The sequence below is a fragment of the Seriola dumerili genome, unplaced genomic scaffold (genome assembly GCF_002260705.1).
Source record: "Seriola dumerili isolate Sdu_G_001 unplaced genomic scaffold, Sdu_1.0 BDQW01000187.1, whole genome shotgun sequence".
Taxonomy (NCBI): domain Eukaryota; kingdom Metazoa; phylum Chordata; class Actinopteri; order Carangiformes; family Carangidae; genus Seriola; species Seriola dumerili.
The window spans coordinates 920389-941292 of NW_019174442.1; the positions used below are offsets into that span (position 1 = coordinate 920389).

The 20904-nt window shown below is 39.6% G+C and overlaps 1 protein-coding gene across 3 annotated transcripts; it reads right to left on the bottom strand.

Annotated features, from left to right (window-relative positions):
• Positions 1–638: 638 nt before the first annotated feature.
• On the bottom strand, positions 639–13412 carry LOC111227424 (monocarboxylate transporter 12-B-like). 3 transcript variants are annotated; one of them, XM_022752887.1, is made up of 9 exons: positions 13278–13412; positions 10131–10408; positions 7230–7333; positions 6641–6784; positions 5338–5433; positions 4959–5115; positions 3351–4097; positions 3005–3264; positions 639–2446 (listed from the first exon to the last, which is right to left on the bottom strand). In XM_022752887.1, exons 2-9 carry the CDS (start codon positions 10265–10267, stop codon positions 2307–2309), a joined length of 1785 nt encoding a protein of 594 aa, XP_022608608.1. In that variant the 5' UTR covers positions 10268–10408; positions 13278–13412; the 3' UTR covers positions 639–2306. The 3 variants fall into 3 exon arrangements, with proteins under 3 accessions (XP_022608608.1, XP_022608606.1, XP_022608609.1); XM_022752885.1 differs by having other exon boundaries at positions 10131–10473; XM_022752888.1 differs by lacking the exon at positions 5338–5433 and having other exon boundaries at positions 10131–10473.
• Positions 13413–20904: the final 7492 nt, after the last annotated feature.

Here is a 20904-nt window from a genome sequence, read left to right on the forward strand (position 1 = left end):
GTCACTTGATTTATTACTGTAGTAAACGTTTTCGTTATGTGTTTATTTACGCTAGTTTGAAGTTTTCTTCAATACAACATGATGTTAATTTTCAAATTATGGTCCTATTTAAAAGAAAATAGACGTTAAAGCAAAGTGGTGTTAGGGCGTGGCTACCGCGTGATTGACACACAGGGGGACCTGCCTTTTAAACCGGGTAGAGGCCAGAGCGATGTGTCAAAGCTCTTCTATAGGTAGGTCTGTAATAAAGTTAATTTTCTGCGTCTAAAAAATGTAATTCTGATGTCAGGGTGTTCTGAAGACATGTGGCTTGTGCAAACTGGGTCCAATATTTATTTTGGTGACTATGGAGCGAAAGAATATGTGATAATCTGTGATCTCGTTCACTTCACCCATTGAAACGAATACACTCAGACCTGCTTCCGGTCTCCTAAAGGGGCGGGGAGGTGGAGAAACCCACGTGATACAGATGCAGGAAATAAATGGAAATGAAGCGTCTCGGTTTCTCTAGTCTCTGGCCAAACTCGAGGCTTCAAAACGGCAGTTCACGAACCAATGAGTGACGTCAAGGCAGTTTGCCACTTGCGGTATACACAACACAGAATGATTGGATAAATATGATTTTCTTTATTTGGCAAAACTATCACATCAACTCCACACAAAGGTGTACTGCCTGAACATATTTTAATTGCATTTATTACATCATAAGTGTCATGATTTGATCAACACACACGAAGCACAACCATCATAGAGTCTCATGGTCTGGAGTAATATCTTAAATGTTATTGTCAAAGAGGTTAAAGGTCATTGTAAGGGATTACACAGTGAAAGTTAGTACATAATACTGCAAGGAAAATGTTTTTGTGCGTTACAGTTGCAGGTTGTCATTTGTACTTTTTGGTTGGTTGCGAACCTTCAAAAAGATGAGCCTACACGATACGTGTTGGTCTGAGGGCCGACACATACATTTTCTTTGCTTGAAATGTCTGATATCTTTTGATATGTGTATAATATTAATGTATAGAGATACAAGTCATATCACAGGCAAAGTAAACATTAAAATCATAAAATCAAATCACAAAATTTAAATCAAATAAATGTTACGTATGTTTTTTTTTAGCTAGATTTCTTCTCATGTCCTTCAAGTAATCACTTGTATCACTAATCACTGGATATATATATTGCTTTTTCCAAATATTTATACCTGGAGACCAGCTCCAGTGGTGCACGCTCTGGAGGAGCACAAGCTAAAAAGACAATTTCATATTGTTACAACCACAGTTAGTGATAATTTGAGGTATAAAAACTATTTGTTTTCACATTAATACAGTCAAACATTCTTGAAGAGAAATATCCACTTTAGTTTGTTAATGACTGATTATAAGTTCATGGTAAACTGAGAAGAAGCAATGAATTTCTCTGTCTATCACTAACATTTTATTTGGTCAGCAGCCTTTCATCTCACTATTAATGAAAAGCAAAAGTGTGTCTGCAGTATTTTGGTCCTCTGCACCTGCCACTAACCATAAAATAATATCACTTTATTTACATGTTCATTATACATGCAAATGAATAACATTCTTCTGCTTCCTCTGATATGACACAAACACAGCAGCAAACTTACAGCCAGTGAGGCAAACACAGAAATCACATAAGCAATGTTACAGAATGTCTACTAGAACTGGAGTATCATTATTTTTGATGATGTTTTGAATCAAAGTAGTAGTGATGAACTGGTAAACATAATCATTTGGGAAGATGAGAGCTTTGGAAATTAAGGTTTGGAAACAATTCAATTAACAGTTTAAATCATAACAGCAACGCTTGATAATCAATATTAAATTGGTGTGAACAGTTTGTACAGCCCCATGTTATTGGAAAGCTCACTAAAGCTTGTGAGTGTTAATGGCAAATTTTGGCTTGAACAAAGTGAGAAAGCCCTTTGGTTTGACAAAACAAATATCCACATTTAACAACAAAAAGAAAATTCTAAAAATAAGTCATTATGACATGATCTGTGTCTCAAAGTCACAACATACAGTAGTTATTTTAAAGAAAGCACAGGTTCTTTGGTCGTTTGTTCTTCTGGGCACTGTTGTTGTTGAACCTGAGCTCTGGGACCTACGCACAAAGCAAATCAGCGACAAATGATTCACATCAAAATAGCACCCGTGTTATATTCCTTGATAAAATCCACACCCCAGCAGTGGTGAGGTGCACATCAGCGCAGATGGAAAGGCAGCATCATGACTGGCACATCATATGATGCCCTGCTCAGCTGCAGCAGCAGTGTGATTGGAACTTAACTATGCAGCTGAGTTAGACTTGGACCTCCGGCAGCGTCTGACGCACATGGTAGCTACTAGGACCAGAGAGCTGAACATGAAGGAAGCCCCACTGAGGAAGAAGGTTGCTGCGTAGTTGCCTGTCCTGTCTACTAACCAACCTGGAGACAGAGAGACAGGAAGGGTCAAGACCAAATTTACTATCTGGCTCCAAGATTCCAGGATTCAACATGTCCCTTCCTTGTTTTTTCTCAGTTTATGCACAAAACTATGCACAAATATTTTTTTGTAATGGTGGATGTCATGACTAGAGAAATGGAAAGGAAATCAGATTCATTGATTTACGGAACAAAAACAAGCAGACACTGATGGTACAAGGAGCAAAAGGTCAATCCCTTTGGAGCTGTAACAATTAGTCAATTAGTCTGCACCTTCTTTTTCCATTATCAATTAATCCTTCAACTAAAAATTGAACCAAAAATCTGATGTTGATTGGACAAAACAAGACATTTGAAGACATCAACTTGTGCTCTAGGAAAGGATAACAGGCATTATTTGCTGTTTTCTGGCATTTCACAGACCATACCATGAATCAACTAATCAAGAAAATAGTCTCCAGATTTATTGATAATGGAAACAATTCTTCATCCCTTTCAGTAGGGTACATTTGGTCAAAATTTGTAGAAATTTTATAATCGAATAAATGAAGGAACAGTTACCTCCTATTGGTGGGCTGACCAGGTAGGGGATTGCATGCAGGAAGTAGACCACACCCAAAGCGGAGGTGAGATAGGTGGAGCCCACAACGTCAGAAGTCACCACTGGGATGAGCGCTACATATGCTCCGTCAAAGTACCCGTAGAGCACAGAAAATGGGACCAGGAGGGAGAAGGAGTGGAGGAGGGGGATGAACATACAGCAGAGGCCCTCCATGCCAATCGCCACCATGTAGCTCAACATGCGATACTTCTTCAGACACCTAGAGGGAAGAAAATCTATTAGTATCGGGCTTAATTAAATACCTGCCATTTGTCACACACACTCAAAACACGCATACACCCCTACTTCCTATCCGTGATCCATCCAAAGGTGATGTTCCCCACAATGCCGCTGACTCCAAATATGGACACGAGGAAGGCAGCGTGCTGGTGCTCCACCCCAACACTGAGGGCGTAAGGGACGAGGTAAACGACTGGAGCGCTGCAGCCGTACGCCAAAAACAGGAAGGACACAGACAGAATCAGGAAGTCGGGTGTCAGAAGAAATCCAAACTCCTCCTTTGACACGGGGCAAAAACGGCTACCTCTGGACGAAGTTTTTGTGTTCACTAGAGGCCCTGGAGGAGGGCTAACAGCTTTATCTGACTGAGGGGCATCTGTTGGTTTGGCTTCAATCATTCCTGAGTTTTCTCTCTTAGCATCCATGTCAGCTGACTTATTGTTCAAGTTCATGCTTTCCACCAATTTCATATCTTCAATTGTGCTGCCATTTACTGATTTAGAATCTGAGCGTTTGACCTCCCCTAGCATTGTCTCTGTTAGCTTGTTGCTAAATAAAATGCATTCTGCTATCTTCAAATCTGTTGGTCTTGAAAGCAGTGTTATGTTCCCCTGACCTAGTCTGTTGTTTTCAAGCCCAATGTTTTTGAGCGCTCCGTTGGCTATGAGTAGCTCTTGAATATCCTTTAAGTTGTTTCTTTCCAGCTGCTTTGGCTCTATTTGGCTGCAATCAGCAGGTACTTGTTCAGTGTCTTTGGAGTCCAGCACAGTTGTCATGTCTTGCTCCACATTAGTCATGTTGTTCTCCCATATCCTTTAGATAGAAGAAAACACAACAGAAGAAATTATGTTGAAATAGTTTAACAAATTGAATTAGGCATATTTTAGTTCAAGATTTTGGGAAATATGTTTTAGATCACTAATTAACAAGTTATATCTCGTTTGTTTAGGAGGATATGTGCCAGGGGGCAGTGACTTTCTGAACCTCTCACTGATCCACAACTGTGTACAGGTTAAACAAAAGAGATATATCTTGTAAATTAATGAGCTCAAGAGGTGTCAACTGAAAGTGTATTTTTGAGCTCTAGAGAAAAGCAGGCTAGCTGTCTCCCTCTGTCACCAGTCTTCATGTTAAGCTAAGCTAATCAGTTGCTGTGTCCAGGTTCATATTGATCAGACAGATATAAGTTGTGGTATCAATCTTCTTATTTAACTCTGGGCAAGAAAGCAAATAAATGTATTTCCCAAAATCTCAGATTATTCATGTAAATAATTAGTTGAATATGTGATAAGAATTTATCAGGCCAAAACAGAAAACCCTTCTGTTGTCCTAAGGATGTGCTGCTCTCCTCTGTTTTATGTCATTCCAAATGAAATATATGGGTTTCGGACTGTTTTTTGGACAAGACATTTGCGCACCTTGGAATTTGCTGTGGGAACTTATCAAGGGCATATTTAATCATTTTGTGACTTTTGGTGGATGAAAAGATTAACAGGTTAATCAAAAAGAGTACTGATAAACAAATCAGCAATTAAATAATCTTTAGTTGCAGTAGAACATATGGAAATATGTCTCCACTGTCAGACTGTACCTGTACCTGACAGACTCTAATTAGTCCCCTTCCCTGTAATTTCCTTTTTCTTGGACCTGAAAACAAAGGAGCTGAGGACTTACCTTTGACCTCCTCTTGGCTCCAGTGGCCTCATCAGAGCGCCACACACACACAGGTTGGAAACAAATCCTCCCAGGATGAGCAGAGCTCCTCTCCAAGAGTAATGCTCTATAAGCATCTGGACTGCAGGAGCCAGGATGAAGGTCCCGATGCCACTACCTGAAGATGAGGTGAAATTGGATTTGATGGGATGAAATGAGACGAGAAGAGTAGAAAAGAAGAGAAGGGAGAGGAACTTACAAGCAGACTAGAGAAAAGTTAAAGAATTGTGTAAGAAAAAAAAGAGAAAAAGGATAATGAAGGAGTAGAAGAGAGGAGATGGGAAAGTAAGGTATAAATGACAAGAAAAGAAAGCAGCAGGTAAGTAAAAGGTGTCACTACCAGACAGGGCGATGCCATAGGCCAGAGCTTTCCTCTCATTGAAGTACTTCCCAACCATCGCTATGGCTGGTGTGTAGCTGAGAGCAAAGCCAAGACCTGTAGAGGATGGATAAAGCGGTTTGCAGTTTGGCAAAACCTGCCAAATGTTGCCAGATCTGAACAGAAGTTTTTCGGGTTGTCAAAAAGACAGGACACCTACATACATTCTGCTATACCTGCATTGAATTGCATTCACTTGGCAGATGCTTTCCACAGGAGCATGAAATATCATTATATATACAATATATTGTTCCATTTGAATCGGGAAGTCAGAATTTCAACTGGAATGCCCCTTAAAGTCAGATTTACGACTCGAAAAGTCGGGAGAACCTCACCAACCCTGACCTCAAGATCCAAGATGGCTGCTCTGCCCATAAAGAAAAGTGAAAGCTGTTTATTATTAGTACCTCTGTCTTATTTGTGTCTCATTACATCAGTCGTACACACAGTACTGTCCAACTTCTATCTGTGGACATGTTGCTACAGTGTTAGTATGCACAAAAATGTGTTGTTATGAACTGGTACTGGTAACAATAAAAAAACAGCTATTTGTACTGGAACAAAATGAACTCATTGTGGGACGTCATTCCCAGCTCCAGGCCCCAACATGTACAGGACTGTAAAATATGATACTTCAAGTCCAGTGGGGAAGTTTTAAAAAGTGATTCAACACAAAAAAAACATGTTCAGTACTCATGAGAATAAGATAAGAACTGTAACAGCAGTTTTCAAAGGTTAAAATGAAGTAAGACAAACTTCCCTTGGATGATGTAATAATGAAGACTTTGAGGTATTCTTACATAAATGGGTAAAGAAATTACCCTCCCAAGCCAAATGAGGGTGCTACTGAGATGACCCAGCGCAGGGCCTGGGTCACCCTTGACACCATTATTGCCTTTTGTTGATTTTTAACTTGTGTAGGAGGTGGAGAAAACTTAAGATCAACTATAAAATGGTAGGCACACCCAATGTCAATCTGTAGCCACAAAAATCAGCAGGGACACCTGTCTGACATGTTTAAATCAGTTAAGACATGCAATTGTTTATTTTCCCCAAAGTTTAAACAGCACTGATCAGATGTAACACACACTGTTCAAGGGACCATCTGATCTTTCTCCGTCCTCCATCCCTGTGTTGTTTTTGAATCTTGCTGTGGAGGATAGATATTATGTGTACAGCATCATGGAGGACTAACAGAGTGCTTGCATAACGATAGATACTGATTAAGTGGCCAGGTATCATGGGAGGTGATGCGATTGTGTACCTGTGAGGATGCCTAGGAAGATGTAGAGATATTCCAGACTGGTGGCGAAGGAGCTGAGGATCAGACCAGTAGCAGACAGCAGACCTCCCAGAATCACCGTCCCTCGGCAGGAGAAACGGCTCCCAAGGAAACCAGCCAGAGGAGCTGGAAAGACATTTTGTGCTGATTACTCTCATTTCACTGGTTGAACAGTTGCCTCTATATTCACCCCGCAATTTATGCATATGCATGGTATAATAGAAGTGGTCATTTCTTTGTACCTGAGAAGATTACAGAGTGGATCATTTTCCTGATCAATGTTTTTGCATTCCAGTTTTGATGCAACCATACTCTACGTTTTTTGTCCAGATGTCTTTATGTTTTGTCTGGTATTTCATTTCAACTATATTTTCGACACAGACTCCCTCACTGGTATCAGCAACTATCACCCTCTCCTCGGCTGTGCTCTGCTCTGTGTTAAGGAATCACTGAACCCTTCACCAAACAGACAAATGGGATCCCCTGCAAACAAGTAAGTAAATTTGCTTTGCCAAATCTGGTCAAAATGCAGCACTGATCTGCCTTCAGATACTGGTACTTATGGTTTTACCACAAAGCATGGTGGTGCAGTCGATCAGGCTGTGGATCCAGGCGGTGGTGGAATAATCTTTCTCAAAGTGCAGCTGGAACTCCACAAAGAACATGGAAACACATCTGGAGACGGAGACAGGGGGAGGTTAGATTTAGTGCATTTTAACATAACAGTCTTACTTTTCTCTATGGCTCACCGATTCTTATAAAAGCTTATATATTTGTTGTTGAAGTGCTGTCGCTGTCTGGGAAGCTCCCTCTCAGTAAAAACCTTCTGTGGCACAGAACATGCCACATTATCCAGTTTGTTTGGAGTTAGACTAGTTAGTATGAGAAGATTAAGAAACACATCCATGAGAGTACCACTTTAAAGGGGGTGACAAACTGGTGACACTAGGTTTTGCAAGACTATATGGCAGGGTTTCCTTTATAACGACTTTAAAAGAGATTTATTATGTTCATTCAGTCATTAAAGCACAGACACAGCTGATATAACAGGTGTGTCTGCAGGTCAGGGCGAACAAGTGTCTTATATCAGAATGGGTCACCATTCAAATAACCTTTTACTGGTATGTCATGATTTTGAGCCCTTGCGTGATGCAATAATTATTAGATGATTTAGGTCACATAAACTAGACTTGAGTGACAGGTTTATTAGTTAATGACTGTCATTCATACACAACAATCTGAGGTCTCTGTACTCTGTGATCCTTTATTTATGACCCTCATTGTCCATTATATAATGCCACAGAGCACTCCTTGGTCTCATGGTATTTGACCAGGTCAGAGCTGTGAACACACCATGGAAAAAAAAAATCCCAGTCACTCATTTCATTCATAAGATTAACATTTTAACATCAAAATAGTACATTTATAATTGTAATAACGATTTTACCATATGATCTCTGTGAGACTGCAGACTGAAATGTGTGAAATGTTTGCTTCATATGCAAACCTTTTGTCCCTTCTGTCTCTCTTTCACATACACACACACACACACACACACACACACACACACACACATGCTCACACACATAGAATAAGCGCCAGGAATGTTAATTCTCCCTGCTAAGCAAGTTAAATGTTAATGGCAGGCGGCAAAGGCCGACAACAAGGTGAAACTAGAAGCTGAATGGTCAAAAAGCAGTGGTGTGATCTGTTCTGCAGTTTTACAAGCTTAAGATTTTATTCCTTTATTTAATCAAGGATTGCGTTAACTATTACAAAATATAGACTTATGAGGGTTAATTAGATTAGATTAGATTTTAAATGGGAAAAGTCCAACAGCAGAGACACTCCAGAAACTACATGGTCAACACATTGTCCAAGCTCCCTCCTCCCATCACTTACAAATCATAGACAGTAAAATTAACCACAATTGTCCTGTGTTCAAGTATAATTTTGAGGTACATACGTTACATAAGTTTTTCTAAAGTCTTTTTTAGCTCTATACTTCTATTTCATTACAATTCAGAGGGAAATATTGAACTTTTTACTGCAGTATATTTATCTGACAGTTACAGGTTCCTTGTAGATTAAGATTTTTAACTCAAAATGTGATTGTGTCAAATCTTATATTTCTTTTTGTAAATGCTCCACTGAAAACAAACTCTTTGTGGTTATTAAAGTTATTGTCATTAAAGATTTCTTTTTAATTTCAGTCATTGAAATTTGTGAAATTAATTTCTACCCCAATAAGGAGCATCTCTATTAATTATGGTCCTTGTCACACTATTAACTCTACAGCTGAACTGTAACTGGCAGCACAGGAAATTCACACTACCACCCCAAATCCCACTGTCCTCTGTGCAGACACCCTGGACATCTAGAAGAAGTCGCCAGTGCAGTGTCAACAACATGATCCCTCACCAGTCTCACACCTGCAAAAACAGCCATCTGTGCTCAAGCTGGAAAAACTGCTACTGGGTGGGTGAGAATTCTGTCCCTGCACCACGTGTGCACATGCTGTTGATCCAAAAAGCATATTTCTACACCTAATCTATACAGAATTCATTTTTTTTAACGCAAAAATAATACTTGAAAGCTAGAGTGAACTTTTAATGTAAATCAATGTCAGTTATTGGCTGAGTTGTGATGACAATGTGCTGCCTGTGCAAACTTAGAAACGTGGAAACATCTCAGCAGGATTTCAAAGTCTGTGGAAAAAAGACAACGTGGCTGCTGACATAGGTTAGCAGCTTAAAAGTTCGTGCTGAGTGGGGATGGAGTCCTGCCAAGTAATAACATGGAGGTGTTAATGGTCAAAGCTGAGAACATGAAGCAGTGTTAAGAACAGCTGCATGTCACAGCTGTATGCTGTACAGTACCACTAATCCAGAAGCTAAAAATCTCCTTGTGCAGAGGTTAAATCCTGTTCAGCAGTTTTTGATACGAGGAAACCGGGACCAGAAAATGTCATTTATGTGTCTCATGTGGTTCCAGATGAAATGAAATGTTCTTGCATTTATTATGATTAGATACATGACATCTTTCTGTCACATGGACGTACTGATATGCTAGAGTAAAGAGCTTTGAACTGATCAGTCAGTCATTTTTATCAAACGTTTGGCTGTCCTGATGGACTAGTGGTGTAAAACGCATGTTATGCAATCATGATGTCCTCGGTTTGAACCCAGCGCTTGTATTTTTTTTTTATGTCTTTACTTTCCTACACACCTCTGTGGTTCACACAAAAAATGCTGAATGATATAAAAGAATTGCAGTTTCCTCTTTGAGAGCTATAACTTACTGGACTGAAAAGCTTACAACTGAAACCTGTAGGGAGCTGTTGTTCTGACAATGATGCAACATATTAAACTCTAAAGACTGCTCTGTGTTTTACACCATGACAGTGAGGGCAGTTTGGGCTGACACACACACACACACACACACACACACACGCACACACACACAAAATCACCTGGTCACTGCCCGGATGCAGATGGTGGCGAGGAAACAGCCAGCGACGATCATCCAACCCCAGCCGCCTTCCGGTGGGACTATGACCCCAGACATCCTTCTGCCGCCTTTGAGCTTCTGCTTCATGGTGACTGCCATCACTCCAGCCAATCACAAGGCAGATTGGCATCAGTATTCCTTCCCTCTGACACACGGGATGCTGGCGGTCACAGCCCTACTCCTCAGTGTTCTCCTTTTGTTTCTAAATGAACAGCACGTTTTCATTGGCTGGGCTTTGCTCTGTCAAAACCACAGTCACTTGGTTAAAGATCTTGTTCCTTATCCCTCCTCCTCTTCCTCAGTCACTGAGCAAACACAGAAACCACAGAAATTTAACCATTAATATCAGCATTATATAGAGGTAAAGCTCACAGAAATTCAACCGGATTACTCTGGTTAAATTCATCTAATTAAATTGAAACTTCCTCAAAAGAAAACCCAGGGAAGAAGAACCCACTTTGGTGCCAAAATCTCAATAAATAAAACAACAAACATAAAGAAATTCAGCCATTTTCCTGTTGTTTAGGCTCAGATCAGTGTGAACTGGAAACGATGATGTAGACGTCTGGATTTTTAGACACATATTGCGATTTATCCTGTTTAGTTTGGCTACACTTCTGCTGCTAGATAAAAGAGGGAAATTCACTGCAGGCAACAGTGTGAGCGCTCATATCTCTGCCTCTGTTTTTCTTCATTCACGTCTGTGGCTGAAACAGTGGAGAGCAGCACTGGTTGGATGAATAACATCAGGCTGAAAACACTGTCAAAACTGCTGTCAGAAGACTGGAAAAGAAAGGATTTCTTTTAAGTTGGTGTGGGTGTGTTTAAATCATTGTACTGCAGAGAAAGACAACCTACTGGCATCAAACAATAGCCAGCCTAACCGCTAAACAATGGACAGTAATCACAGACAGCTTGTTCGATACCCTTCGACCTCACCCACTTATTTCCATCTCAAAAACAGCAAAAACATCTCTTTTCACTGACGCTAAACACTTACTATACGACAGCTGGAAGCCAAAGGCCTGTTGAGGGAGTGTAACAGAGAAAGCTCCACACGTACTCCCACAAATCTTTTACAAAGGCAACACATCTGACCGGTTTCTGACGCACAGAATGGCAGCAGTGTTTAAAGTACCTTAACCTGCATGTAGTGTACACAATGTATGAGGCTTCCAGCATGTGTGTAACCTGCATTCACAAAGGAAGTACTGTCCAAAAAATTATAAAGTCTAGCTTTCGGTGGTTAGGTCAAATCTTGAGGGTCAGGGTCACGTTTTTGAGTTAGCTTAACTTCTGAACTTTGGGGCAAAGACGGTCGGGGAAATCAAACCACCTGATGTTGTGTAGATTTTGTGTGAATTTAGAGAGTTGTGAATGATAATCCAGCTTTTTGTGGAATCATTACAACATCTTCTCTTAAACCATCTCTTAAAGTTTCAGCTTTTTGTACGTTGCTAAAGTCATATTGAAAGCCCTCTTCTGTTTTACCGTACTGTAAGTTTTAACAGGTCTATGCTTAGGTTCTATATGTTGGTGGCAAAGCTGTCAGTAGTTTGAGCATCAGACTGGCAACCGGTTTCACTGCATGGTTTGTTCAGTTTCAAACAGGGAAACATTTCTGCTACAATTTCAGCAGCACAGCAGCCAAGTGATAATCTTATGGTTAATGAGACTTGTGCTATGGTGCTGGTGCAAATTCAGTGTGTCTGTGTTTGAATTTTTCAGTGGTTGAAATGTTAAATGTTAGATCTTGGTAATTGGATACTGGATATTTGTATTTGATAATCACAACCTGGGGCTAAGCTCCACCCTCTTGGTTCATCACTTGAATGCGTTGCAAACACAATCAAGCAAATGTTTAAAGAATCTGGACAAACAAGCTACAAATGTGTATGTGTGTGCATGCGTGTGTGTGTCTGTGAAAAGACAGAGACCTCATTTACAAGACTGCTAACTTCCAATGAGGTAATGAAACAATAAAAGAAACACAGACAAACCGATTTAAAACATAAAAAGAGAATAAAGTCATCTTTGTCCTGTTGAAACTGCTCTCGTGCACCCGTCCAAAGGTTTCTGTGTAGCCACTTTTGCTTTGTCATCTGCTGCACTGAAAGGTTATCTCTGCAGACTAACAGGTTGTAAAGTTAGCGTGTGTGTGTGTGTGTGTGTGTGTGTGTCTGAGTGTGTCGATTGACAGACTGTGTACATCTCTAACAGAGAGAATCCCTCCAGCTGTAAAGTAACAACATATTTTTACCCAAGCAGCAAAGTGGCGAACAGTCAAAGGGCTACGTGAACTTGGTAACACTACAGTGTAACTTTGACTCTCGGCATTATGAGAGACCTCATGTAGGGCAGCAGCATACTTACAGGGGGACTTAACAGTTAAACGCTAGCCCACTGCATAGACTTAGCCTGTAGCTTGAGTATGGTGGTGCTGACAAACATTGCCCTGAGATATAGTTACAAAAAGCTGTAGATCAACTCTTGACAAGCATTTAGCGTTACTTCCTTGTTCATACTGTTAAATCTAATTATTACTAGGTTTCTTAGCCATGTTTAATCTATCTGCATCAATTTTACAATTTTTTATTCATACAATGAAATTGCAATGTAAGTGTAATAATACCTTAATAAGTGATAAACATTTGCATTAATTCGGAATGAGTTAAATAAACATAAAGTTTGTCTTAAAAGTTTGCTGGAAAATCCAGTATCAGATCCTTAAAATTGGTACTATACAAATCACACCACTGCATTTGCAATGGACGACATCTGCAAGCACATTCACTTTTTATATTTTGACTTTTAATTTCGTAATTGAACACGTTTTTATGTGTTTTGCTGCTGCATGGGCATGTTTTTTTTTTTTTTTTAACTGAAAAACAACACCAGCGTATGAACGTGATATCCAGAAATGGGAGGTTTACTCAGGGTAAATTACCAGGAAAACAAAAACAGACATGAGGACAGAAGAGATAGAGAGACAGAGACAGAATCTGGAAAGACTGGTACAGACAGAGAATAGCACAATCAGTGCGAGACAAACATGATTTAAAAAAAACATACAAAAATGAAGTGAAAAGGTAAGTGTGTGTTGACTTACATCAACCTCCAGCCGGGCTCTGCTCCTCGATCTGGGTTACCGATTCATGGCCCAAATGTTCGGCAGCAGCACAAACAGGCGATTTAAAAAAGACATTTAAACAAAGAAACTTTTCCAGCTGCTCCTGCAAACACCCCGAAGGTGCTCTGCAGCTCAGCTGTGCCCGCAGACTGAGGATATGAGGGGAGGGAGGAGGAGGAGGAGGAGGAGGAGGAGGTGGAGAAGTCCCTAAATATTTCCACTCAGACGTCAAGTGTGTGTCGGTAGTAAGTCGCTCCCATTATTTTTACTTTATGGTGTGTTTTTTTTTTATTGCTATAAGAATGCCATAATACTGAGTTATAGCCCCTGCGCAGCCTGGTACAAGAGAGAAAGTGAATAAAAGCTTTTAAGTGTTTTATCTCCTGTGATAAAGATAACTCCTCTCCTATATTCCTACAAGAGCACAAGAGTTTCCTGTACATATTTTGACCTGATATTATTTTTGAAAATAATATTTAACATAGTGGTATCGAACATTAAACTGACAAAAAAGCAGTAAACCTTAATTAAATGGGTAAAAATATAAGCTAACTATAAGAATACAGAACTTAAGTAATTAAAATGGAATGTTAAAAGAGATGTGGCTAATGGCTAGCTAAACTTACTTTTCCTTAAATACAGTCTTTCAGTAACTTAGTCCATGTTTTCCTAAGGTAGCCTTCATGTTAAATCATTCAGCTAGCTACCTAGCTAAAGGTAACTTAAAACTAGTTGAAGCTAACAAGGTGGTGCCAAGCTGAAGATAACAAAGGTAGCTATCTAGCTGAAGCTAACATGAAGCTAGCTACTTTGCCAAAGCTAAGATAAAGCTAGATACTTTGCTAAAGCTAACATAAAGCTACCTCCATTGCTGAAGCTAAGCTAGCTACCTAACCTGAGGCTAATAGTTACCCAGCTCAAGCTGACAAATCCCCATAGTCTTTCTGTAGTGATACTCTCTTGAATTAGATAAGTCTGAAAACTTGTATGATTGTATTATTGGATTGTATTGCTACAGGATGCCACGAGGGACAAATTGGCCCCTACCCACCAGATTCATTAATACAGCTTCACTTGAAACACATTGTTTTTTGTTATGTAAACCTGTGCTGATGCAACATTTCAGTCAGCAGTACATCTTCCCTCTTTTTCTATCTTCTGTGGGATTTTTAATGCCCACCAACAACAAAAAATAATGTTAAATCCTTGTAAGGAAATCAGTGTGATAGCTTCTGCTATTTTTGTCTTTCTCTTATCAGTCTTTTTCTTACTTACTGATTATTTTCATTGTTTTTCTTTCTTTATGTGTGTCTGTCTCCCTGTTCTTTCTTTCCATATAGAGGTGAGTAAAGAAATATCTATAACACACAGTTCATCCAGTTTTAGTTTAATTCCTTTTTAGAAAAAAAAAATCTCTTCACTTCAGTACATACACATTGCACAAGGCAGGGAGCCTTTTTTAATTGTCTTTTTTTTTTTTCTTTTTAACCCTTTCTTTTTTCAAACCAGAGTTAAAAGCAGCAGCAGAACTGACGCCAACAACCAGCTTGGCTTCCCAAAACTTTCACGCCCAGATCCAGAACACAGAGGAGCTGACGTGAACAAGCGGCACTGAAATCCAGCAGACAGAAAACAGGCATCTGGGCTGTGGCCACCAAGAGCATTAAAATGAGTTAAACACTTCAAAGTGAAGAGAAAACATCTAATTCAACATACCACATTCCTCCTTAAAAAAGACCTAATTCAGTTCTCAATCACCATTCAGAATATGTATGATTATTCAGGGTGTTTTTTTTTTTTAAGTCAAATTAAAATTATATTTATGTGACAATGAATGTAAAAAATTTATCAGGTGGATATAACATGAGCTTACAATGACTGCTAAAGTCAGGCAATCACAAAAAACACATAGAAATGTATCTAGTCCTAGTGAGGAAAATCCCATCAATCATATAGCACAAGCAGGTTAACAGACTCCTAAAAGTGTTTGCTAATACTATTTAAAACAGCTCTGGTAAAGTTGTCGGTAAAGGTGATAAAGCTGCAGAGGAAAGTGGTTTGTCTCGATGCGTCTTCTGTCTGCTTTGGGATTGTAAATGGAGTGCCACATCCTGTTTGGGAAACCTGGCCCTGAACAGTTGAAAGAACTTTATCAACAGACAGATTGCTGGTGTAGAATATATCATATTAATATTATTTACAAAATCTCTGTACAATCAAATACACAAGGGTGAAAAGGTCTGTCCTGCCAGTCAAGCATTCCAGAAGACAGTTTAAAGGCTGGATGTGTTCACGCAACAGGATGTCCGACCAGATTAAGAACCTCTGAGGAAATCCTGAAAGGTTTAGCAAAGTGGGGTGAAAAATATTAGACCAGGAAAAGGTCAGAGGGTCACAAGGAACTCTGTGGCTAGTAAGCAACAAGAGGTTTGACAGCAATAAGGTGTTTACAGTTTGGTATCTACCCTGAAGTAACACACTGTTAGAAGATAAGCCCCAGCCGATTTGAAGTACTTCTTTTACACACTGATGTAAACAAAGGTGAGACTTAAGTTTAAACAAATTCAGCCAGGGTCATTCATCCAACAAGATGCACAGTTCAGATAAGACGAAGATTCGCCATAACAGTATCATTCAAAAATAACTGTGGGTATGTGACAATGACCTTACTTACAATGTCACAGCTGACACTGAAAAATCACACGCTCAATGTGGTGCATAATTCAGTCTACAACATCCTGTTGCGAGCATCCACCTTAAATAGTGTTAACAACTAAATCAGCAGGACAGAAACATCAGGAGGAGAAACTCTCTCTGTCAAGATTCAAACAGGATTTCTCAGAGGGGAAAACTAACAGGGTTGTGTATATATATATATATATATATATATATATACTTTCTTTTTTCTAAACATTTACAAACAAGTCAAATCAACTGTGGTAGGTTCAGAGAAGAGGTGAGTTTGTTGAAAGGGACAAAGAGTTTGTTGGATGTGTTGCTGCATAGCCTTTTGTTTAGATTTCACTACAGATGATGCAACATTTGCCGTTCGGTGGACGCTTTAAACTGAAGCTCCTTACAATACAGAGAAATACACACTGATCCGAGTACAGATGGTCCCATTGGGAAATGAACCCCAGACAAAGGGTCACTGAGGTTCAAAGCCCAAACTCTAAAATCACACCGTTATCAAAGTAGATAAACATCAACATTGTTGACTCATGATAACAGGAGAAAAAAAAAATCACTGCTCAAGAGCTGATTTGCTTTAAATGAATGAATTCTTGCGTCATACTGTATGTGTGGTGAAGTTACAGAAAATGTTTGAAACACTTTAAATAGTTGAGGAAAATGTCAGCTACAGTGCAAGATGTGACACTGTTTGAATAAAAGTTAATACAGTTTTTGTGAAGAATTCAGATTCCAGACAGTATTGTTGATTTGCTTTTTGGAATCTGAAGCACGGAAGCTGCAGCAGCACATTAGTACAATAGTTACCGGCTCAGAACAGTTTTAGATGAGCTGAGTATGAAAATGATGTTATAACTTGTAATTATACCATCACTAGGAACACGCAGGTACACTTAAAAACATGTCATCTACATTCTGCAGAAATCATTAATCATTTCAAAATGTTGTACGTCTTTAATTATCTATTCCTAATAAAAGACTGAGCCAAATGATAACCAGCAGATTGTAAAATGTTCAAACCACCGGCCTCCATAAATAAATGCTTCTTCTACTTCTAGAGAAAAGGTTCTGCAGGACAGTGATGAAATGAGTTTAAAAAAGGTACAACTCACAGTTAGATTTTTCTAAGTGCTGCAAATCACAACATGTCTGGAAACGTTTCCTCAGGCTGATGGAGCACGATTTACATTTTTGAGAACTGGTTCTTTTGTGCCAATCCAAAACAATCAAAAAGTACAACAGTATTTTCAAATCATAGGAAAAATACATGGGAAAAACACATTAACTCACATTATTGTCATTATTGTTATAATAAAACAATGAAAAAAAAGGTTGTAAAATTTGAGTTCACATTAGTAATGAGTTAGGATATTTAAAGAGTGTTGTGTCTTACCAAAAACCTCAAATTTTAGAACCAAAGCCTTTGCAGTGATAGTGGAAGTTAATGTTGTTTTTTTGTTGTTTTTTTTTTTTACTAAGACACATTTAGGACTCGCAGGTGAATCCAAACACTGATGTTCAAACTGTGAATATATGTTAACTGCACTGAATCTTCTGGCACAGTACAATTTCAGAACACAAAACAAACAAGAATAAACAAAAAGAAAAAAAAAAAGCAAGAGTGAGACCCGACCATAAAAACGTATCTTGCATGCACAAAAAGAAAAACGTTGAGGTAAAGTACAGCAGGTAAGAAACTGAAATTAAATCACACTGAAGAAAGTGAAGGGCACAAACACGGTGTAACCAAGGTAACACACAGTGAAGGCAACAGACTGGGGTTTTCAGATTAAAAGAAACGGTGGCACGAGATAACCGACACTCGCCTGATGTTAAAGCTGAGTGGCACCTGACAGGTCGAGGCCACCAATATCATCCAAACATGAGTTGGAACAAGGCAAATAAGGGAGAAAACAAAAACAGACCAGGAAGCATCTGTATGAACATCTGCAGCATCATCACGTCTGAAAACAAGCAGGATGGAAACATGATGATTAAATGTTGTCAGAGGAAATGGTTGCGAAATCTTCCTCCAAAATACTGATACACAAATATCACCACAGTTTGACATTTGAATTATTTAAGCCAATACACCCAATGGTAGACAAAAAATGTTTTCTACATTCAGTTTGTATGAACAGAGAATCAACTCTGTCAAATGTGATTTTTCTGTTAAAAAAGACCCTAATGTATTTTGATTCTGTTCAATCTATAATTTGCAAATATAATTTCTTCAAATGGTGCATATTCAGTTTCACAGCAGAGCTTTTTAAATGTTAGTGTGTGGAGAGTTGCTGTGGATAAAAAAAAAGAAAAAAAAGAAAATCAACTTGAAATAACAAGTACCTAAGAACAAAGTGGCTGTTTTTTATGACTGAACTAAAAACAAAACAGCACTGCACAGCGGCAAACATGTTATTAGTCGGGGTCAAAGTGTAGTCTGTGCGTATGTTAGACGGTGAAGCAGAGATAACCGCAATCAGCTTATTTAGCCAATAACATGTCATAATGTCCAGAAAAATAATCAGGATTTCACCTTCATTATTATACTGTTAGGTGAGATCAATAAATCACAAGGTCCTGTCAAGAGAATCCCCAGTTCTGAACTAACACTTGTATAAGAAACACAGGCTCAGAAACACAGAAAACTAACCGACCCAGAGGTGTTGGTAGTGATGGTTTGGAGGTATTTAACAAGAAATCGTCTTGAGTACAAAAACTGAGGGATGACGCTGAATTTCACAAAGACTGATTCCAAAAAGGGAAAGAGCACAGTTTCTCTGCACGGAGAGTAAAGGCATGTAGACAGTGGTAATATATAAATAAAGCGGTGGACAGTGGAAACTGTACTGTCCAGCTTTATAGTTCAGCTGCTTGACAATAAACAGAGATGAAAGGCTGTAGGTTATCGAGGGGAGGGGGGGGGGGGCAGGAAACAGGAAACTATACACTTGTGGTCCATGTGTCTTCAAAACAGCGATTATCTAATAATTCTCTATAATAAGTCACTGTTGGTGACTCAAAGCTCACTGATGATGAAGCCTCTTTACAGCTGTCATTCTCATGCATATAGCAAAACCTGCCTATAGTATAAAGTAAGGTGTGCATTTAATTTACATTATTCCACATCAGGTTGTATTCCTCCAAAAAGACTTTCTCCACTCAGACTATCATTACAGGCAACTCAAGCAAGTAAGAGGGTTTTCCATCCAAGCATCTCAGGTCATGGCTTCACTAAAAATCTGAAAGCTCCACACTGGCAGATGCACACTAGCATTTTCAAGTATTCAGTAAATGCACAATTTAAACACTTAAGTCTCTACTAAAGTGCACGTGCGAGTGTGGATATGGACTCAGATCAGGACAAAACAGGCAAGTTCCACACACAAGGCTGCCCTGACTTGTTGTTGACATACATGAGGCGATTTCCTTGCTAAGAGCTATTTTTTTTAAGTCTTGCTTGTACCACAACTTGGTTTGCATTAGTGTGGTTTCATTCTGATCAATTCTGCCATTTGCCCTTGAAACTCAAGCAATCTGGACTTGGACATGTGCTGTACCCCGGGTTTTAATGGTTCGCTGAAAGTGAGTTTTTCTCACTGTTTTTAAATTTCACGTTCCGGGCAGAACTTCATCAACTCTAGTGGACAATATCTGCATTATTAAACAGTAAAAACAGTCTAATATACAGTGGTTGAGTTGCTTCTGCTACTAGCAAATTTGCATCAGTGTATTTTACATGAGGGGAGACTCTGGGCTAAAAAGCATCTTGGTCCCCACTGTCTCCCAGAAGGTGATAACATCCTTCTGCATCTGCATCAAGAGCCGGGGGTGCTGAAGCTTTTTTTTTACGCCAGGATTTACATGGAGCGTTAGCATTGCATTAACTCAGCCTGAATGCCTCATTACATCACAATGCAACACCCAAACAAGGCAGCAGGGTGGCAGAGAAGGTAGAGGGTGAGGAATCAGGCCCCCTCCAGCTGAAGTGTCCTTGAACTAGACACTTGCAGATGGGGGAGGGAAATAGAAAAAGAAAATGATTCCCAACAAAGATAAAAAAAGAAAACAGAACATAAACATGTGTTGCTGAGCCAGACTGGGTCCTGAACTGTAATTGTGGCGATGCCAGTCTACAGACATCAACAATGCAGACACAGCCGTAGCACTATCACTTGGAAGACAATGTCTTGGTCCCGTTGTCTAACACTAAACTCAGCAGGTTAGGAGCAGTATGCATGCGTGGCAATACGGTGTTGTTAATGTTGTTTGCATGTAGGTAGTTGGAGGAGAGACAAACAAAAAGCGAAGGCCATGTGCAGTGGAGCAACAGAAAGAATTAAAGACCGTTTTTCTGCTTCCCATCTGAACTGAAGGAGGCAGGTGTCGTACGAATCTCAACAGGATTTGGCTTCAGTGCACTCCTCAGAAGACTGTAGCGAGCTGGGCAACTTTTTGTGCAAAAAAACCCCAAAAAAAACAAAAAACAGGCTGCAACAAAATGGCTCCTTACCCTTAGCTACTGCCACAACTGCTGCTGCACAACTGCAGTTTGGAGTGGGATGACCACTAGCTGCAGTCTTGATCGTTTTACAGCATCAGTAACAACCAGAGGTCGACATTACTGAAGTGTTCAGCCACAGCTGTCCGTCTGCACTCTGACAAAAGGAGGCAGGAGGCATTGGTGGTCAAATGATGTTTCTGTGGTCGTGGAAGAGGAATTTCTGTGAGTCCTCTGTGGTAAAAATGCCCAATTACTCATTCAAGAGTAGCTTAATTTCTGTGCAGACGTCGTATCTTAAAGAACTGTTGCACAAATAGTCACCCGGGGCACCACAGCTTCTGGGGCGTAATGCTACAGTAGCTATTCACACAAACACACACACACACACACACACACACACACACACACACA